We start from the raw sequence: 23,605 nt of genomic DNA, 5'->3' as shown, positions 1-23,605 counted from the left end.
ACTCCCACCCCAGTGAATCCTCAAGCATTTCCAATCAGGCGTTTTTGCCTTGGTGAGAGCATCCGCCTTATGTTTACTCATGGCACAGACTATCAACATCTCCAGGCCAAACTCAACAAGAAATTTTCTCAGGATTTCTAGGTAACACTTGATTATCATTTCTGTGACCCCGCTTCCTTTGGATTCTCTTCTGATTGATTATCACTGATTCCCATACCATGGATAAATCAGCCTGAATTTCAGTGGTGTGCCATGTCCATCTCAGTGCTGAGCTCACGCCCTTCAGAACAACATTTAGTTCAGAACAACACTGATGTGGTTGCAGTTGCCCTTCATTACGAGCCATGTTGTATCCTCCATCTCAACACTTCTCATTTACAAAACAACTCCTATCGCTATACTATTTGCATCATACTATACAATCCCTTTCTCTGATTTGGGCACAAACTTCCCTTCACTGGGTGCTCGACTCTCATTCTTCCCAGAATGTCTCACACCATCACAATCACCTTATCTCTTACTCACTCTTTGATAAAGCAGCACGCCATCTGGGGTCATCCTGCAATGGGGTAATGGCTTACTAATTTCCCACTTACTGAGAATGGTTTTTACCTATTCATGGCTCCATTCAGGTCTGGAATCTTGTTTCTTCTCTGAAACTTTAACCTACTTATTTTGTCTCTCTCAAGATGAAGCCCCAGGGGCAGCTCCCCCTTCTGTAGCCTCCAATTATTTCATAGATATCTTGAATCTCATAAGATGACCTACAACCCCTTCTCTTACACCGGCTTCAACATTTGAATATAACCTATGTAAAAACTAGTGGCCTGCTTCACCTTGGCCACTTTTCCCAAACCCACCCTGACAACCTTTTCCATGATTTTTGATGCTGAGTTCTATGTGAGTCTCAGCCAGGTGAAACAGTACAACCTGTTCTTGTATTTCTCCAACTGATACCTTCATAATTTCTCAGCCACCTGAAGCTGCAGATCGGCTGAATAATTGTAGACACCTCCATCACTTGCCCCAATTCTTGCAATGTCTTCACAAACAGCTTCTCTTCTCACTTGCATCTAACCACTGCCCCCCGACAAAGTCCATCCAGAATAAGGCAACAATTTAGAAGAGTTGCTGAGCATCAAACTTCTTTGCTGGATTTTTTCCAGTTCTCTGAGTTCTGAGTTCAAATCCCAGAGTATTTGGTTGTACTTTCCATTTATCTAGTGTCAATAAAATAAAAACTACTTAAGTACCAAAGTTGATTCTTCTGTTTTGAAGACTTTATCACTATTGGAATTACTTACATTGCATATTGAGAAAGATTGTGGGAAACCACTTATAGCATCCTTTTCTCCAAACTAGAAAAAGGTTGGGTGAGGAGTTAGCAACTTCTCATAATAAAACTGGTGTAACCTTGGAACCTTCCAAGGATGGCTTAATCTATCAAAGTAGAGTGCAAGAGAAAATCTTAATAAAGAAATGGTTGTATATTTACCATGTTCAATGTGATTACTCTGTTTGCATTCAACTATTTTTTCCATTATTATCTTGTTCTGATTATGAATTCTCAGAATCCATCCATCCATTCATTCACCCACTATTTCTTGGAGTATCATGAAGGTAGAGTCCTTGAGCACCTCATTTATAGGGTCCTATTAGAAGCAGGTATCATTACATTTTCTGGTTGGATTCCCAACCTTGACCAACTGAGACCATGGTTATTCTCCAACCATCTGGTTCTTGGTCTGCCCCTTGGTCTTCTGCTGGTTGGCTTGGCTTGGAGAATCCATCTTGTGATTCTTTCCTGTGACATTCTAAACACTTGTCTGTTGTACAAAATCTCTGCCTGTCAATGCAGAGAAGTGGTGGCTTGATCTAGAGGGTCTCCTTCAGCTCTGAGCTACACATCCTATCAAATATTCTCATAATCTTTATGTTTAATTTTTACCTTATAATAAACTTTATTATAATTCCTACTTTCTCCATTTCTTCACAGACAACACACTCACCTTGTGCTTATCACCCTTGTGCTGCAGATGAAGTGTGTGTAAACGAAAACAGGTCCACTTTTTGTTTCCCATTGGGTAAGTAATGGTAAAGCTTAGTTTCCAATTCCTTCTCAAGAAATGGTTTGTTGAGCAATTAGAGCAGAGATGGTTTTGAAAGAGGCAGGAAACGGTGTGAAGGAATTAACGCTTACCTTTCTCTTTGTATAAGCTGCTCCATCGAAGATTTGGTATTTTGAATTACTTGTGACACGTGTCTGAACAAAGTTTACAAACTCGGACATGGCTGTGAGATTTAGAAACTGACTTCCCAACCATATTGTTTCAGATTCACTCCCAATGTGTAGGACTTTGGGCAAAGGTCTTCTAGAGCACTGAGCTGACCAATGCCTTAGGTATGAATTTTGTAGACAGAAATTGTGAGGAAGCCTATATACATGCATATATATATTCACACACACATATACACGTGTGTGTGTGTTTGTCATACAGACATACACTCTGACAGCCATCACTGCTTGACAACCGGTGTTTGTTGGTTTATATAACCAAGCAATTTGGCAAGAGAGCTTTGGTAAATACCAGGCATACACGAAAAAGAAAAACATAAGTCTTGGGATCAATTTCTTCTCCTAAAACCCATCAATGTGGTGCCCCAGCATGGCCACAGTCCAATAACTGAAACAATAAAAAATAAAAGGTAGCATTTTTATCTATGACCCTTTTTTGTTGGCTCTAATTGGATCTTATCGTGTAAAACAGTTGTGTTTTTTTTGTTTTTTAATCCATGTTAATTCATTAATCACTGATCCAATATAACACAATACATGCAATTATGAACCATGTCAGGTTTGTAGTAGAGATTATTTGCCAACGTAACATAGCAGTCCTGGTTTAGGACTAATGTTGCTGTAATTCAGCCCCAGGAGACGTCATCTCCAGCTGGCTATACGACACGATCTGGCAATATCTTCAAACAAGGAAAGATATTGTTTTGAGCTGAGGTGGGGTACTAGATTCCCTTGTTTGAAAATATAAGGACACAGATCGTATCGTATAGCCAGCTGGAGACGATGTCTCTTGGGGCTAAATTACAGCAACATTCGTCCTAAACCAGGGCTGCCATGTTATGATGGCAAATAATCTTTACTCCAAAATATTGTTGCTGAATATCTCACGTTGTGAGATTTAGAGATAGTAATTTTTCTATGTCAGGTTTATCACGGATTGATCTGTCATAACATGAGTTGGCAATCAGTCAAAGATTCTGCATAGACACACCCCAATGACCAGCCAGAGTGCTCACCTACCCAGAATGCACTTGCATTACTGTGAGGTAAGATGTCAGCAAATGACAGTTTGGTTAAAACTATTTGATTGGTGCATAATTATTGCAGCTTCTTTTTCAATAAATTTTATTCAACAAAGACAATAACAACATCTAACAAAGACATCTTTAACTGATTATTCTGGAGCATATTCACCATCTACTTCAATTTCTGCTTGGCTTTTTGTTTAAATTTTTTGCAATAATTATGCCCCAACCTAACAATTATTCATTTTGATTAAACTACAGGTAAACATAAAAAAAAAAAAAAAATGGGGGGTGCACAACTTAAAGTAAAAATTGTTTCACTGGGAATCAATCAAACTTGTATCACAATCTCAGCTTGTAAACTGCAACTAATCTTCCAAATATCATTTTTTTTTCTTTATAGATATTGACTGTGGATACCCTTTGCAATATAGCAATATGGTCCATTATGATGTTCCTAGCACAAAATACTTGAATGAAGTTCACTATTTCTGCAAAGTAGGCTATACATTTACAGCGGGAATAACAATTGCAACTTGTCTTTTAAGTGGAAACTGGTCCGCTGTGCATGCAGAATGCCAACGTAAGTCATGCGTTTTATGTATTTACATGTGTGTGCAGGTGTATAAAGCAGAGTCTCTCATGGGTGACTCTGGTTGCATAACAAAGCTAGTTTCTTTAGGAATCTCTATCAGTGGTTTTCAACCCTTTTATATGAGCTAGATCCAAAATCTGGATTTCTTTAGTGGTGGGGGGCATCAAAAAAGTAAAATGCAGACCAATTAAAGAAACATTTATTATATTTATAGAGAGATAGCACGGATGCCAGTCATCGAATTTGAAGTGAAATCGAAATCAAATTTGATGACTGGCATCCATGCTAGCGGGGCGCAAGGAGCACCATACAAGCGTGATTGTTGCCAGAGCAGCTAACTGGCTTCCGTGCCAGTGGCATGTAGGAGGCACCATTCGAGTGTGATCGTTACCAGCATCACCTTACTGGCACTTGTGCCCCGTGCTAGTAAGGTGCTAAGAGCCCCATCCGAGTGTGATCGTTGCCAGAGCGGCTAACTGGCTTCCGTGCCAGTGGCATGTAGGAGGCACCATTCCAGCGCGATCATTACCAGCGTTGCCTTACTGGCACTTGTGCCGGAGACACGGGTAAAAACATTCAAGTGTGGCTGTTGCCAGTACCCCCTGCCTGGCCCCCATGCCAGTGGCACGTAAAAAGCACCCACTACACTCTCGGAGTGGTTGGCGTTAGGAAGGGCATCCAGCTGTAGAAACTCTGCCAGATCAGACTGGAGCCTGGTGCAGCCATCTGGTTCGCCAGTCCTCAGTCAAATCGTCCAACCCATGCTAGCATGGAAAGCGGACGTTAAGTAATGATGATGATGATGATGAGAGAGAAGATTGTTGGGAGCCACTGGAAGGACACTTGAGGGCTGTGTGCTCCCTTGGGAGCTGTGGTTGAGAATCATTTGTCTATATAGTTGCCAGTAGACATAGACACTTTCTCAGCTCCTTCATCCTTGATCCAGTAACATATCCATCATATGATAACTGGAGAGAGAGAGAGAGAAAGAGAGAGAAAGAAAGAGAGAGAAAGGGAGAGGCAAGGAGAAAGAAAGAGAAACAGAGAGAGAACGACTAACAGACAGACAAAGAGACAGATGTATCAACATCCAGTTGGCACTCATTTGTGTCTCAGCAGGCTGGAGTAACAACAAATGAAGGGCCCTGCTCAAGAACACGATGCATCGCCTAATCCTGGAACTGAACAAACAAACTTACGAATATGAGCAGAAAATCCTAAGCGTTAGACATGTGTATGTGTGTGTGTGTGTGTGTGTGTGTGTGTGTTAGTAGAGATAGAGAGAGACAGACAGACAGATAGGTAGATAGATCGATAGACAGATAGATAAATAGATCGATAGACAGATAGATAAATAGATCGATAGACAGATAGATAAATAGATCGATAGACAGATAGATAAATAGATCGATAGACAGATAGATAAATAGATCGATAAATAGATCGATAGACAGATAGATAAATAGATCGATAGATAGATAGATAAATAGATCGATAGACAGATAGATAGATAGATAGATAAATAGATCGATAGATAGATAGATAGATAGATAGATAGATAGATAGATAGATAGATAGATAGATAGATAGATAGATAGATAGATAGATAGATAGATAGATAGATAGATAGATAGATAGATAGATAGATAGATAGATAGATAGATAGATAGATAGATAGATAGATAGATAGATAGATAGATAGATAGATAGACAGACAGACAGAGAGAGAGATAAATAGATCGATAGACAGACAGGCAGACAGACAGATAGATAGACAGAGAGATAGATAGGTAATCAGACAGACAGACAGACAGATAGATAGATATATATAGATAGATAGATAGATAGATAGAAGGAAGGACTGCAAAATAGTATTCTGATCCTTGATAGTGTAGTGCGGATTCGAAACCGAATCCCTGGATACATGGTCAGACACCATAAGCAACCCACCATATTAACTGATTAATATTGGTCTATTAATATTGGTCTATTAACTGATGGACCAGTAGACGGAAACTGAAAGAAGCCTGTCGTATATATGTATATATATATTTAAGTGTGTGTGTGTATGTTTGTGTGTGTGTGTTTGTCCCCCTAGCATTGCTTGACAACCGATGCTGGTGTGTTTATGTCCCCGTCACTTAGCGGTTCGGCAAAAGAGACCGATAGAATAAGTCCCGGGGTCGATTTGCTTGACTAAAGGCGGTGCTCCAGCATGGCCGCAGTCAAATGACTGAAACAAGTAAAAGAGTAAAAGAGAGTTGAGACTGAGAGAACTTCATTCCATTTCTCACTCGTTATAACGTACGTTTTTTTTTGTTTCTTTCGTTTTTCTTTTTCTCTGTCTGCTAAATGTCCCCACATGTCTTTGTAATGTCCCCCTCTTCGTGGCCCCTTGTGGGCAATAAAGAAACGATTCTCATTCATTTGTGACTGTATGGTAAGTAGCTTGCTTACCAACCACATGGTTCCGGGTTCAGTCCCACTGCGTGGCACCTTGGGCAAGTGTCTTCTGCTATAGCCCCGGGCCGACCAATGCCTTGTGAGTGGATTTGGTAGACGGAAACTGAAAGAAGCCTGTCGTATATATGTATATATATGTGTGTGTATGTGTCTGTGTTTGTCCTCCCGACATCGCTTGACAACCGATGCTGGTGTGTTTACGTCCCCGTCACTTAGCAGTTCGGCAAAAGACACTGATAGAATAAGTACTGGGCTTACAAAGAATAAGTCCTGAGGTCGATTTGCTCGACTAAAGGCGGTGCTCCAGCATGGCCGCAGTCAAATGACTGAAACAAGTAAAAAAAAAAAATTTTTGCCCCCATGGCTCCTAAGAAAATTCCTAGTGAAAGTGCTAAGCATCATGCCATAACGCTGGAAGATAAACCGGCTGTGATAAAACACCATGAGAAAAGGTGAAAAACTGGTAGCAATTGCACGATCTCTTGGGATGAGTCGCACAACTGTATCGACGGTTATACATAATAATGTCAAGATTTTAGCACATATCAAATCTGAAACCCCGAAGATGAAGAAAATTGTTTAGCTCAGTAATGGATGCGCTCAAAGCAAAACTGGCCAAGACCTTTTGTGCCAGTCTCTTTATTTGCTCTCTTCTAGCAGCGCACATTTACACAAGTGAGTTGTAGGATACTATGAAATAGGAAGAACATCGATTAGCTGCTACAACACAAAGGACCGTGGAAAGATCCATGTTTGGAGTATTATTTTGAGAGTATATCTAAAATGAGGTAATTCGAGAAAGCAGTGGTGTGACGAACATAATCACAGAATACTGAAAGCGCAAGTTCAACCACTGGGCCGGACAGGTTGCAAGGTTTACAAACAACAGGTGGGTCTGTGCAATTTTTGATTCAAGAGATCGAAAAGGTCGTCTGGAAGGCCTCCACAACAACAAGAAGATGATTTGATTTAACAATTTGGGGCAAAATGAAAAAGAATGAAGCAATTAAAAGAAAAAAAAAAGAACTGAAGGCACATTTTGATCCCTGGTGTATGACAACATCCTTTAGTTCTGTTGAGACACTGGATTAAATATGTATGTTTTCAGCTGTACTAACGCTGCATTCACAATGCCCTCCTTTTTCGTTTTGTGTATTTACCCAAATGAAACTGAAAACATGTTTATATCCTGTGTTTTTCGTGTGATTACATGAGTGTGTCACGTGTCCTGCTCATGGCAATCAAACAGATCAACGTCGACACATTTCTAATGATTTTGCATCAAGTATGTTATATTTCAACGTGTTTAAAATATTTTTGCTTATATAGTGTTATGCTACTTCTGTCTACTAAGTTCCATTCTTAAGATGTTGGTTAGCCAACAGAACTGCTTCTACCAGCTGAGACTTATCCTCCACTAAGGCGGCGAGCTGGCAGAGACGTTAGCACGCCGGGCGAAATGCTTAGCAGTATTTCGTCTGCCGTTACATTCTGAGTTCAAATTCCACCGAGGTCGACTTTGCCTTTCATCCTTTCGGGGTCAATTAAATAAGTACCAGTTATGCACTGGGGTCGATGTAATCGACTTAATCCGTTTGTCTGTCCTTGTTTGTCCCGTCTGTGTTTAGCCCCTTGTGGGCAATAAAGAAATAGATACTATCCTCCATTTACTGCAATGCATTTAACCCAGTATATCTTTGCAAAAATGCTCATCTTTCTCTAATCCTCGTAAGCTGCATGATCTGTTGATAACCTTTAGATTCCATAGTAATAATCTCATAAAAAAAAAGTTAATTTTTCTCTAGATATGGTGCAGCTCATTTCTAGATAAGTATTTCATTCAGGGACATACCATTTCATATTTTGTATGTATTCTTTTCTACCCTTTTACTGGTTCCCAATAATGAAATGAAATCCTGATTGATTTTTGTACCTGAAATTGTCATTGTCTTCTTAAATTAGCAATCGAATGTGGAATTCCTGCTATTATACCAAATACTAGTATGTCTGTTGATGGAGCGACCGTCAATGCGAGTGATGTCCCTCACTCTTACCTAAGTGAGGTGACATATCACTGTCTTGAAGATTATGTCAAAATAAATGGCTCTGTAACATCCACATGTGAGGCAGATTCTACCTGGACACCTGTCACTATCCAGTGTCTTTGTAAGTACAGCTATATTCTTTTTTTCACAGGTTTCAATCATTGAAATTCGGCCATGCTGGAGCATGACCTGCAAAAGTTACTTTCATGTAACTCCAGGGATTCCTTATTGACCAGTTCCCTTTTGGAACAAAAAGAAGCAATTGGCAAAGTTTATTTTCTTTTGTAATTCAAAAAGTAAAGTTTTCATCCATTTGTCAATGCTTTAAAATTTGATTTTAAATATTCAAAATTATTTAAAAGAAAGTTTACATTAAAAAAGTAATCAAGCATGACTGTGAGGTAAGAAGCTTGCTTCCCAAGTATTTGGTCATGGATTCAGTCTCACTGTGTGGCACCTTGGGCAAATATCTTCTACTACAGCTTCAAGCTGACCAAAGCCTTGTCAGTGGATTTGGGAGATGGAAACTGAAAGAAGCCCATTGTAAATATATGTCTGTGTGTGTGCTAGTGTTTGCCCCCCCCCCCACATCACTTAACAACCGATGGTGGTGTGTTTATATTCCCGTAACTTAGCAGTTGAATAAGGACCAAAACTTGGAAAAAAGGTTCATTCGACTAAAATCCTTCAAGGAGGTGCTCCAGCTTGGCAGCAGTCTAATCATCATCATCATCATCATCATTGTTTAGCGTCCGCTTTCCATGCTAGCATGGGTTGGATGGTTCAACTGGGGTCTGGGAAGCCAGAAGGCTGCACCAGGCTCCAATCTGATCTGGCAATGTTTCTACGGCTGGATGCCCTTCCTAACGCCAACCACTCCGTGAGTGTAGTGGGTGCTTTTTACGTGCCACCGGCACGGGGGCCAGGCGAGGCTGGCAACGACCACGAATGGATGGTGCTTTTTACATGCCACCGGCACAAGGCCAGCCGGGGCGGCGCTGGCAACGGCCAAGTTTGGATGGTTCTCTTACATGCCGACTGAAACAATTAAAAGGGAGCCCCTAAATTTTTGGTTAGAATAAAGCATTGATTCATTTAAAAAGATTAAAAGCCAGTAACATTTTTCCTGCTTTCATTCCCCTCCAGGATGGCAAAGGAATCCATTTGCTCAGTTTCATCTCTACTTTCTTGAGCTTTGCAACAAGAAGCTTTGTAGATAAGAAGGAAAGAGAAACCAAAGACCAAAATGCAAATCAAAACAAAAAATGGGCAGTGAGGAATTTCATCCTTATTTTGACTCCACGTATTATGAACCGTATGGGTGAATGACAAGATGTACCATTCTGAAGAAATTTTTGCTGCTTCCCATGTCTGTTATTTTGTCAGCATAAGAATACGTGGTCGACTCCTGGCTACTGGGATTTGCATAATTTGATGGCACGTAAAAAGCACCATCCGTTCGTGGCCGTTGCCAGCCTCGCCTGGCCCCCGTGCCGGTGGAACATAAAAAGCACCATCCGATCGTGGCCGTTTGCCAGCCCCATCTGGCACCTGTGCTGGTGGCACGTAAAAAGCACTCACTACACTCATGGAGTGGTTGGCGTTAGGAAGGGCATCCAGCCGTAGAAACATTGCCAGATCAAACTGGGCCTGGTGCAGCCTTCTGGCTTCCCAGACCCCAGTTGAACTGTCCGAACCATGCTAGCATGGAAAGCGGATGCTAAACGATGATGATGATGATGATTATAGTTTTGACAAAGCAATAAAATCTTAGAACCATCTAAATTCCATAATTGCTCTGAAAACCTGAAGGTGACAACAAACTGATACAACGATTGATCACTGAAAAGTAGCTTTAATTCAGTTCCATAAGAGTTGAGAAAAATATTGATACATTGAAGTTGTTAATTCATGTATTGAAATTTTGAGCTGTGAAGAATTACAATTTGGGGGACATGATGAAACTGAAGAATCAAAGAATAAAAGTAATTTTCTGTTTCTATGTGTAGCTGTAGTGGAAGATCACTTTTAGATTTTGTGAAGAAAAATGCCATCAACCCATTTTCTGAACTTTCAAGTGATATTCAAAATGAGATCAGTCTCTTTTGCATAGCAGCTACGAGTGAAGGTGATATTAAGGTGACGATCGAAAAAACAGCATTTGTTGCTGTTATTTTTGATGAGGCAAAGAAATCTCAATTGTCACATGTCTTGAAATTTGTTGATGAGAAAGAAATGGCCTCAAGAAAGGTTTTTGGGATACGTCGATGCCAGTAAAGATGGAAAAACTGCATCACTAACAGAAGTTTGAAAATCTATTAAGGAATTCAGTTGTGGCCAAAAGTTTGTCACACAAACTTATGATGAAGCGAGCATGGTGGCATTTGAAGAGAGTGCAAGCAAAAGTAAAGAAGGTTTTTCATGTGAATACCATATTCCTATATTGCTATGCACATTCACTTAATTTGGTACAAAGAGAAGAAAGATTGAGTAATTCAATCTTCATTTCCATCAATAAAGACCTTATTAACCCTTTCATTACCATATTTCTGTTGAGATGCTCTGTGTTTCTTTCAATTAAATTTAAATATAACAAAGAATTTAGTAAATTAACTTAGTTACCATTAAGCCAGTGTTAGGAACATAAATTGAGACTAAGGCTTGGTGGAAGATTTTAATTAAAAACTTATGAAAACAAGACACTTGTACTACAGAGCCAGAACCGGTTTCAGCCGGGTTGGTAACGAAAGGGTTAAGAAGATGAATGTAGAGCATGGTGCAGATATATTTTATAGTAAAGTGTTTGATGGATTTCCCAAAAAGAAACAAAGAATTGAACTGATTCCCAAATAAATTCTAAACAGCTCATTATTTGTAGGTTCCGTTGTTTTCTCAGATTTCTCTTGTAACCAATAATGGTCATCATGGCAGGCCGGTCACCAGGGTATTGTTAATGAAGGAACATCAAATCCAGTGGAAAGGGGTATCTAGCCTGCCACGTGGCCTGTTTCTAGAAGAGCACATTGAGGGGGAACAAATAATTTTTGGTGTGTAGGAGAGTAAAGCTGCATTGCCCTTCTTTCTGCCTTGGCGATTGGCCTGCATTCTGGACCCTTCACCACTGATGTGTGCATGTGTGTTCCTGTCTATGTTCCCCACCACTGCTTGGCAACTAGTCTTGATGCATTTATGCCACCACACCCCCCAATAATTTAGCCTTTTGGCAAAAGAGACAAATAAAATAAAAACCAGGTTTTAAAAAAGGTGGAAATAAGTCCTGAGGTCAATTTGATTGACTAAAAGTTCTTCAAGATGATGCCCCAGCATGGCCGCAGTCTAATGACTAAAGTAAACAAATTATAAAAGATAAATGGTAAAATTAATAGAGACATTTTTCCCTTAAAATCAGATGTCAACTGTGCCCATCCTCCTGCATTGCTCAACATAACGTTGTCCATTGACGGAGTAAACGTGCAACCATCAGATGTACCCGGCACGTTTAACACTATGGTGACCTACAGCTGTAGTGAATATAATGTTTATTTAAGTGGATCTCAGAATTCTGTGTGTCAGTTGAATTCAAAATGGTCAAATGTCACCATAACATGTCGCTGTAAGTACATCATTTCTTTCTCATCTCAATCACATTGTCAAAGACATAAACACAACAGAGACATAGACACACAAACACACAAGCACCATACATACATACATCAGGTTTATACCTGTAATTATTGGGGCCCTGGGATATGTAACACACTGCCTAAATACCAATCTTGAGAAATTAGGCTTCTCAAAACCAGAAAGGTGAACGCTAATTCGAAGATTACAGATCCAATCCATCAATGGAACTGTAAAAATCTGTAAAACTTTCCAGAAGTTTATCATTTAAATATATATGAGCATGTCTAGATATGTGGCTATATGCATGAGAATACATACATAAAATGAAACATACAAATCTGTGCATATACATATATACATACTTACAAAAATACCCTGTTGTTGATGTTGAAATTCCAATGAAGGAGCCTTGAATCAAAGTTAGAAACCGGTTCTTTCTCTATTGACAAGAAATCTTGAAATAAAACTGAATAATGACATACATACATATACATATATGAGAATGTACATACACACAAATATGCACGTATATTTTATATGTGTGTATAGATGTGTGGTGAAGAAGTTCTCTTGGTATCCACTTGGTTTCATGTTCAGTTATTCTGCATGAGACCTTGGGGAAGTATCTTCTACTATCACTTTCAGCCAACCAATGCCCTGTAAGTGAATTTGAAAGACAGAATCTGTCTGGAATCCCACCATATATACACACACACATGGTATCAAAGAGTTCTTGGACTAGTTATGTTTAATGAAATATAACTCAGTTTTAACATCCTCCCCTTCAAAATAGTCACTTTGTGCAGCAATACATCGGTCCCAGCATTCCTGCCGCTTTTGGAATCCAGCCTGGAAGTCATTTTCCATAAGTGAGTGTTGAGGACCTTCTGTGATTTGCTCCGGATCTTGACAATGGTGTTAAAACGGCAAGTTTTGAGCTGCATTTTCATCTTGGGGAAGAGATGGAAGTCTGGCAAATGGAAGGGTGTGGGAAGGAAAGCAATACCATGTTGTTTTTGGCAAGAAACTTACCTGTGAGGAGAGCTCAGCAACAAGGTGCATTGTTGTCATGAAAAATCCAGATGTTAGGATTACCTGCCTGGATACAACAGACCAACAACATCAACAATCTGATTGATTGTCCTCCGATGATCTTCATGTACAAACTCATGAATTTTCTCCACATTTCTGGGGGTGACTTGTGTGCCAGGTCTTCCAGACCGCTCATCGTCTTCCAGACCACTCATCGTCTTCCAGACTGCTCATTGTCCTCCAGACCACTCATTGTTTTCCAGACCACTGATCATCTTCCAGACCACTGATCATCTTCCAGACCACTGATCATCTTCCAGACCATTCATCATCCTCCAGACCGCTCATCATCCTCCAGACTGCTCATTGCCCTCCAGACCGCTCATCGTCCTCCAGACTGCTCATCATCCTCCAGACCGCTCATTGTCCTCCAGACTGCTCATCATCCTCCAGACCGCTCATCGCCCTCCAGACCGCTCATTGTCCTCCAGACTGCTCATCATCCTCCAGACCGCTCATCGTCCCCCAGACTGCTCATCGTCCTCCAGACCGCTCATCGTCCTCCAGACCGCTTACCAAAGCATGCTGAATGTCTCTGTAACAGACTTCCCAAATTTAACATAAAATTTCACATTGGCGCTTTGTTCCAACTTTCTTTCAATGACAAAAATTGCAGACTATCCCATACATATGATCACAAAAACACAAATTTCACAACTTGTGAAGTAAGCACATCAGTGTCACACAGTGCATGGCCTCATGAAGGCCACTGCTAGCTCTCAGTGTGCATGCAACCATGTGCTGCCATCTGTTGGTGCACTACAGAACTAATCCAAGAACTTTTTCATACCACGTTATATATGTAATTTTTTTTTTATTTTCTAAAAATTTTAATTCCTAAAAGATTTTTTAAATTTAATTTTAATTTTTAAAATTTTTATTTTAATTTCTTGATTTAAATTAAAATATTTTTATTTTCAATTCATTCTCCACACAGTCATATACATAGCTTGTACCCCCATATACTACACACACACACACTACTGCATACACACACACACACACACACACACACTGCGTATTTGTTGGTAGGCTGTGATTTGACGAAAGGGATTTGACTCTGTCAAACCACTGGGTCTTAAAACACCTGAAAGTTTTGGACAGGTGAGACAACTTTCCCCAAATCCCATTTAGGATGTTTCACCATTCTTTGTGGATTATCAGAATCATGTATCCAAACCAAATCAGCGGTGAATCAAATAACAAGTTCACAACATCGTTGCCAGTGCCGCCTGACTGGCTCTCTATGCTGGTAGCACGTAAAAAGCACCACTCAAATGTGACCGATACCAGTGCTGCCTGACTGGCTCCCATACCAGTGGCATGTAAAAAGCACCCACTACACTCTCGGAGTGGTTGGCATTAGGAAGGGCATCCAGCTGTAGAGACCTTGCCAGATCAGATTGGAGCCTGGTGCAGCCTCCTAGCTGCAGTAGTGCATGTGTGCAGTAGTATGTGTGTGCTGTAGTGCATGTGTGTGCACATGCAGCAGTGTTTGTGTGCAGTAATGCATGCGTGTGTGCAGTAGTGTGTGTGTGTATGCAGTAGTGTGTGCATGTATGTGTGCAGTAGTCAAACCATCGAACCCATGCCAGCATGGAAAACGGATATTAAACGATGATGATGATGATAATGACGTCCTGACAATGCATGCAAAAGAACCACTTCAAGTGTGAACTAGAAGCATCACTAGAGTAATAAAGATCTGGCAATTTAAGGGAGTCCCCTCCACTGTGCCATATCATTGCCGACCGGCAAACACACAGGGCACGTGCATTAAGGGCATCGAATCGATGAAGAGGGTCGTCTATATTGGAGAAGAAGGGAATTTAGAGACAGCTTGTAGGTGAGAATATTGTGACCCCCATTCGTTAGTCACATCATTCATGTAGACGTCTTCATGTGGCAAAGCTGTCCACTGGCATCGGATAGATGACTTGATAGTCCATCAACGACAGGAGCTACATCTGTATAGCTAAGGGGATAAAATATCAATCATTCCTTGAATATATCATGGGTCTTTTACTGTAGAAATTAGCTGCCATATTTTTTATTGATATTTTCTTTTAGTCATTATTGAATTGTTGCGTCAAATTAATTGTTGCTTTCTTCTTGAAATTAGATGTCAAGTGTGGTCCTCCTCCCATGTTACCTTATACTGATTTTATGGTTAATGGAAAAATCACAAATGGGTTGAGTGTACCTGACAAATTTTGGAGTAATGTGACTTACAAGTGTAGAAGTGGTTTTACCTCTGAAGGTGGGCCTCACACCTCTTGGTGTCTGATGGCTTCAAAATGGTCCAAAGTCTTCATAGAGTGTTCCGGTGAGTACAACATCATTTCTTTCTCATTTCCATCACTGAGCTGTGGCACTGATGCTGCACCAAGTTCAGCTGTTATTTCATTCGCTCATAACAGCTCCATTACATACACCAGTCATTCGCATTTGGACGATGCCGACTTGTCAAAGACATAAACACAACAGATACACACACACACACATACATACATACATACACACACACATATACATACATACATACATACATACATACATACATACATACATACATACATACATACATACATACATACATACATACTACATACATACATACATACACATACATACATGCATACATACATACATACATACATACATACACACACACACATACATACAAACATACACACACATACATACATGCATGCATGCATACATACACACATACATATACACACACTTACATACATACATACATGCAGTTATGGAAATTAGCTGCCCAACGGATGTTAACATAAAGCTGAAGATCAGTGACAAAGAGAACACCTGTGCTGAACTATTGAGAAATCTGCAGTTACTCTATCCAGATTACAAATTCAAGTTTATACCTGTAATTATTGGCGTCCTGGGATATGTAACACAATGCCTAAATACCAATCTTGAGAAATTAGGCTTCTTAAAACCAGAAAGGAGAAAGTTGATTTGAAGACTTCAGATCTCTGGAACTAAAAATCTGGAAAAATCTATAAAACTTTACAGAAGTTTAGCATTTAAATATATATGAACATGTCTAGATATGCGACTATATGCATGAGATTACATACATAAAACATACAAATATGCACATACATACATACATACATACAAAAATGTATACATAAATACATACATACTTACAAACATACATACATACGTACATAATACATACATACATGCATACATACATACATACATACATACATACATACATAACATACATACATACACACACACACACACACACATACATACATACATACAAACAAACAAAAATACCCTGCTGTTGCTGTTAAAATATTCCATTGAAGGAGCCTTGAATCAAGGTTAGAAACCAGTTCTTTCTCCATTGGCAAGAAATCTTGAAAAAAAAGTGAACAATGGCATAAATACACACACACACACACACACACACACACACACACCACACACACACACACACACACACACACACACACATACACAGACATGCCTGCATGCATGCATGGTGGAAATAAAACCATTTCATTCTAAGCAACATCTCACGTTTGGCCTACCCCCATCACTGATGATGTCTCATATGGCAGCTAAGGCTTGCAAGGGACTTACAAATAATTTCACACTGACCACATGTCAGCCGTCCAGCAGCATCTGGATAGTGGTGGGATCTACAATGCCAACTGAGTCAACTGACCGACTCATACACTCTGCTATAGAAGTTGTGTCACATGGGTAGATGGGGGTACTTCTTTGACTTCTCTTGTGGCTGGGTTGGTCTGCTTTTGAGAAGCAGACACCACACAGGTCACACGAAAGAGACTTGTTCATGCCCTTCACAAGAAGAGGGCGCACATCCTCCATATATTTACCAGCTCATTTCCACTCAGTGTATGTAACCCTGTTGTTTTGAGATTCTTTAACAACAGTATCAACCCGATTTCTCCACAGCTCCCTATCCTATGCAAGATCTTCCCGGGTGTGTTGATATTTTTAAGTGTGTCTAAGATTGTCTTCAAAATACTTGCATGGCTTGCACTAAGGACAATTTCCTTACTCCAGCCTACCATCAGCCATCTCTTGTGACATGCAGGTATCCTCTAAACAAACCAGATGACCGAATCATTTAAATTAATGCTTCATAATAAAGAACTCATTATCATCATCTCCATTGGCAGCAGTACTCTTGTATCAGGTACATGCGGTCAGTATGAGATCTTTAGGACATTACACAGGTATTGCTGATGGAATTGCTCAACTCATTCAAAATTCCCTCAATAGGTTTAAAGGCAGTGAGCTGGCAGAACCGTTAGCACGCCGGGCGAAATGCTTAGCCGTATTTTGTTTGCCATTACACTCTGAGTTCAAATTCCACCAAGGTTGACTTTGCCTTTCATCCTTTCGGGGTCAATTAAAAAAGTAGTCCATTTGTCTGTCCTTGTTTGTCCTCTTTGTGTTTAGCCCCTTCTGGGTAATAAAGAAATAGGTTTACTAGGTCTTGCATCCATACAAGAGCACTGTTAAGACATGTCCTTCATAGACCACAAATTTCATGGCTACTTTCATGTCTAATTGCAACCAAAGCCTCGATTCAAGCTTTCCAAACACACCATAGACCTAAGAAATTCTAAAACCAACCTCTTCGTCTGGTGTATTAAATATAGATAGTGTACTACCAGGGCAGACTAACATATCCATGACTTTTAGCTTTTCACCCTTGACATATATCAATGGTTGGATGTATGGTTTGCCCTGGTATTGGTTGCAGCATAATTGCAATCTTCTCTAAAGTCACACATGGCTGACAAGCGGTCACAGATCCTCTTCAGGGTGAGTTACGAGATCACAACCGCCAGCATTCAGATGACAAATGAGTGCCATGGAGGATTTGGATGCTGCAGTAAAATGATAAATGTTGAAAGACTTTCCTGTCGTATGGTAACGGATTTAGATACCAGCATGTATGTGTTCACCACTGACCACTATTTGACTTACTTGGACTTAAAATGACAAATTGGACCAAATGACAACTTGGACTTAAAATGACAAATTGGACCAAATGACAACTTGGGCTTAAAATGACAAATTGGACCAAATGACAACTTGGGCTTAAAATGACAAATTGGACCAAATGACAACTTGGGCTTAAAATGACAAATTGGACCAAATGACAACTTGGGCTTAAAATGACAAATTGGATCAAATGACAACTTGGGCTTAAAATGACAAATTGGACCAAATGACAACTTGGGCTTAAAATGACAACATCATGCAGCATTGAGGAGAAAAATACAGTTTTCCTCCAGAAGAAAAGTCACAAGCCTAGTACTCATTCTATCAGTCTCTTTTGCTGAACTGCTAGGTTACAGGGACATGAACACACCAACAGTGGTTGTCAAGCGATGGTGGGGGACAAACACAGACATGCAAATACATACATACATACATACATGTTTCCATCTACCAAGTTCACTCACGAGGCTTTGGTCAGTGCGAGGTTATAGTAGAAGACACTTGCTCTAGGTACCATGCAGTGGGACTGAACCTGGAACCATGTGGTTGGAAAGCAAGCTTCTTACTACACAGCCACTTCTGCGTCTGTTGATTATTTGTTCGATATATTTAAGAAACATTAGTGCAGAAGGTATTAATTATATGTTCTTTTCTACTCAAGGCACAAGGCCCAAAATTTTGGGGGAGGGGGCCAGTCAATTAGATCAACCCCAGTACGCAACTGGTACTTAATTTATCGACCCCATAAGGATGAAATTTAAAGTTGACCTTGACGGAATTTGAACTCAGAATGTAAAGACAAACAAAATACCTATTTCTTTACCCACAAGGGACTAAACATAGAGGGGACAAACAAGGACAGACAAAGGTATTAAGTCAATTACATCGACCCCAGTGTGTAACTGGTACTTAATTTATCGACCCTGAAAGGATGAAAGGCAAAGTTGACCTCAGCGGAATTTGAACTCAGAACGTAACGGCAGATGAAAAACCACTAAGCATTTTGGCCGGTATGCTAACAATTCTGCCAGCTTGCCGCCAAACAAAATACCACTAAGCATTTCACCCAACATGCTAGCATTTCTGTCAGCTTCCCACCTTGGTACTGATTATATATTAATATACTGTGTTTAAAATTTTATCTGTTTCTACAAGATAATCATAGCATTGAAGTAGTTGAGTGTGGTTAAATTTTTTGTTTTATAAATTCTTTCCACAGATGATGATTGATAGATTTGGGAAGTTTTGGGCGACATTATGTTTGTCTGTGCTGATCGCTGGCTATTATTTGACTTACAGGGATCAAATTGAACCATGTTTAAAGTTAAAATGACAACAGCATGCAGCATTGAGGGGAAAAATACAATTTCCCACCAGAAGAAAAGTCAAAGATGAAAACCAACTATAACACGACTATTTTGACCATTTGTCTATTATTACCAATTGTTGATTCTGTTGACCATTATCAGTAAACATCGTCCACTGCAATAAATGCTTATAAATTTCATCACTTGTCTAAACCTTAAAAATATTCATTTACTTGTTTCACTCATTGCGTTTAGGCCATGCTGGGGCACCACCATCAAGACACTTTCTCTATCTTGTCAATCCAATATTCCAGCTTGGCACTTATTCTATCATTTGCTGTTTGCTGAATTGCTAAGTTTCGCTTTCACATAAGGAGCACGACTCAGACACTGGTAAATCATAAACACAGAGATATAGTGCATATACGAAGCCATACAGGGAGCTTCTAGAAGGTATTTCTGGACCAAATTGCCCTGCAAATGGGTGAGCATGTGTTTTGTGATTTGGAACCTGAAACTACAAAAGTCAGCAGAGATCATCATTTACCGGAAACTTGAGCAGTGTGGAAGAATTGTTTTTTTTGGAATAAAAGTAATACGAACCTTGGATCTCTTCAGTTTGGCTGCCAAATTTTGAAAATTTGAAAATTTGAAAATTTGGTACGTTAATGTAGTTTTCCATGCTGATTCTCAGGAGATATTTCACTTTCTAATATGTCCTTCCTTCTTCTTGTTTAGCCCAAGGTCAGTCCTGATCCAGCAGGGCTGACCATGATGAAAGCTGTCTCAACTATGACAATCTTGTCTTTTATTCAGACATAGTGTATCTAGGACTACGTGATCTAATGTGTCCTTCCTTGTTATTGCTGTTTAGTCCCAGGTTGGTTCTGATCCAGTAGACCCATGATCAAAGACGTTCCATCTGTGTCCATCCTGTCTTTTATTCAGGAGCTATCATTTTGCACGCGACAGAACATGTTGTCAACTGTTGACAAATCAACTTCTGCTCTACAAACGCCTTAGAACTCCTCATAACTTTTTTATTTTCTGGAATTTTCAGAGAACTTTTCAAATTTGTATTCTACTCATGGGAATTCACACAATCATCCAAAGACAAAACAAAACATTTTTTGATGAGTGATTGAACACCTATTTGGTTATTATCTTAGCACTTCAATGAGGTGCTAAAATATTTGTCAATATGTGCTATCTTGCAGACAAAAGAGTTCTCATGCTTGGCTTGTTACTATGGAAACAAGCATGAATGTATCTGTGGCTTATGATTGGCTAAAATTACCCCAAATTTTCAAACTTTAAAGGATAAGAACTTCTTATTTATTGACTTATTGCGAAAATGAATTTCAAAGCAGAGATTAGCATATAAAACCATATCATTGCCCCAAATATGAAATCAATTCAAGGAGGAATTGAAGAGGCTGAAGACTGGCAGCCAAATTAAAGACCCCAAACCTTTTGTAACAAAACGGTAATCGTAAAATCCAGTATTTTGCAAAGTTGTTTTAATTATTCTGTAGTAGTTTGTCTACTAATAAACTAACATATACAAATTGAAGAGGATGGCACTGTCGAAGGCATTTAACAAATTATGTAAACAGTTTCAGTTGACCATTAGTATGAGTGGATGGTCGTTATACCACACAGCACTCAGAGCTCTAAATTAGTTTTTCCAATCAAATATTGCTTCTCTAACGACATCAGCCTGCTTCACAATAGCATATTGTTTACAGTCAACAGTTGATCTACAATGCAAGAGAATGAGATTTAAGATCCAGAGAAGAAACAATTTTGCCTAATATTTTCTGACAATGCCATCGTTCACAACACCTCCAAGCTTTTTGGTCTGAATATGTGTTGGGATTCATCAAGTCCATTGGTTCTTTTATAACCATATCGCTGAATTAATTCCAACGATGCCAGAAAGTTAAATGGACAAAGACATGCAGGAAGTAAATAGACACCTTTAATTTTCAAAATCTTTTCATCATCATCATCATCATCATTTAATGTCTGCTTTCCATGCTAGCATGGATTGGACGATTTGACTGAGGTCTGGCGAACCAAATGGCTGCACCAGGATCCAATCTGATCTGGCAGAGTTTCTACAGCTAGATGCCCTTCCAAATGCCAACCACTCCAAGAGTATAGTGGGTGCTTTTACATGCCACTGGCACGAGGGCCAGTCTGGCGGTACTGGCAACAACCAGGGCTCAAATGGTGTTTTTTACGTGCCACCTACACAAGTGCCAGTAAGGCGACGTTGGTAACGATCATGCTCAAATGGTGCTTTTTACATGCCCTTTTATTTGATATTACTTGGTTGAAGGAGAGCTTTTCTTCTAGCTGCTCGTCCACAAGCTTATGTAGATATGTAACACACATTCTTGGACTAACTTCTGGCTGTTTTGCAATGTCAGAAACCTTTGAACGGGGTTCATTTTCTACAATTCTCTTCAAACAGCGAAGCTTCCTTTCCGAGGGCCCAGGTCAGCCGGGAAGAGAATCTGTTGATGCTTTTCCTTGGCTTTTGAATTGCATTATAATTCTATTAACAGTAGCAAGAGGAATTTGAAGATTTTCAGTAATTTTTCGCCAGCCTCAGATTGCCCAACAATACAACCTCTTTGAAAATCTGACAGTTCTGCTGGTTTTTTGTGTGTGGCATGGATACTCTTTGCAAATGTTTAATATGATGGTACCTGGAATGAAAAAGAATAATTACATTGTAAATTCTACACTGCTGAAAACATAATAAGACGCTTAGATCAGAAATTTTGAAAATTAAAGGTGTCTGTTTACTTCCTGCATGTCTGTGTACATTCAATTTTCATTGAAATAATTCAAATATCGCATATGAAGATACTTCTTCATAGTTAGCTCAGCTTTTAGTTTTAACGAAGAAACATTCTTCCAGGTTCTTTTCGTAACCGAATTTAATCGAGAACTGCTGAACATTATTTTTATTTCATTTTATTAACCTGATCTTTTCCTACTTCAGTAGTTTCCCTTACCAGATCACAAAATAAAATATTGTCCTTTATTTTCAAGCCGTTCAATATAAAATTCTTTATTCTCACCGGTAGCACGTAAAAAGCACCATCCGTCCGTGGCCGTTTGCCAGCTCCGTCTGGCACCTGTGCGGGTGGCACATAAAAAGCACCCACTACACTCACGGAGTGGTTGGCGTTAGGAAGGGCATCCAGCCGTAGAAACACTGCCAGATCAGACTGGGCCTGATGCAGCCTTCTGGCTTCACAGACCCCAGTTGAACCGTCCAACCCATGCTAGCATGGAAAGCAGACGCTAAATGATGATGATGATGAGGATGAATATCGCTGTATGGCGAGAAGAATAAAATGTACCATCTCTGTTTTTGAGTATTCTTCATCCTTCTTTTATTAACCTCAGTGTCACTTAAAGTGGACGTGCCAAGACAATTAAAATGAAAGATAGAAACAAAACATTAAAATACATTTAGTCACACATTCTGCTGTTGCTCCCAAAGTACCATTTCTGAGAGTGCTAACATGCTTACATGTTTGTCTTCCCTATATGCTGGCTTTTTGCTTATTGTTTAAAACCCTATAACAATATTAGATTTCAAAAACAATTAGATAAACCATAAATTTTCTATTTTATTGTTCTTATGTAAATGCTGAACAGCAGTTTGTTAATTCTTAACTGGATGTCTTGTTTTTATATGTATTTCACCAGAGCACCTTTCAATAAATAGTAAATAATATTGTGTGAATTTTGTTGGTTTGTGTTTTCATTGTAAATTTTAATGTTAAGAGATTTTGTCAAAGTTCCCACACGGCTACAATATGAAACTCCTTAATTTCAACAGAAGCACGACAACAGCAATGATGGCAATATCCCAGTCCAAACACAGTATGTGTGTATGTATGTATGTATGTATGTATGTATGTATGTGTGTGTGTGTGTGTGTGTGTATGTATGTATGTATGTATGTGTGTGTGTGTGTGTGTGTGTATGTATGTATGTATGTATGTACGTACGTACGTAAGATGGATAGATAGATGGAGAGAGAGAGAGGGATAGAGAGGGGGATTTGAATAATAAAGTCAACTGATATTTCACATGCATTT

At 39.5% G+C, this 23,605-nt stretch overlaps 1 protein-coding gene across 1 annotated transcript in view; it reads left to right on the top strand.

The window, feature by feature from the left end:
• LOC118764153 (sushi, von Willebrand factor type A, EGF and pentraxin domain-containing protein 1-like) overlaps positions 1–19,901 on the top strand; it is a 59,314-nt gene extending 39,413 nt beyond the window's left edge. Inside the window, exons 3-8 of the mRNA XM_036504461.1 lie at positions 1,997–2,084; positions 3,725–3,904; positions 8,342–8,545; positions 11,834–12,037; positions 15,263–15,466; positions 19,391–19,901. Of these exons, the coding sequence (XP_036360354.1) occupies positions 1,997–2,084; positions 3,725–3,904; positions 8,342–8,545; positions 11,834–12,037; positions 15,263–15,466; positions 19,391–19,401 (891 nt within the window). The 3' untranslated portion in view covers positions 19,402–19,901. The remainder of the gene's footprint in view (positions 1–1,996; positions 2,085–3,724; positions 3,905–8,341; positions 8,546–11,833; positions 12,038–15,262; positions 15,467–19,390) is intronic.
• Positions 19,902–23,605: the final 3,704 nt, after the last annotated feature.

Source organism: Octopus sinensis, linkage group LG7 (assembly GCF_006345805.1).
Source record: "Octopus sinensis linkage group LG7, ASM634580v1, whole genome shotgun sequence".
In the NCBI taxonomy this organism is placed as follows: Eukaryota; Metazoa; Mollusca; class Cephalopoda; order Octopoda; family Octopodidae; genus Octopus; species Octopus sinensis.
Note: the sequence above shows the minus strand (reverse complement) of the source record. Positions and strands in the feature narration are given on the sequence as shown.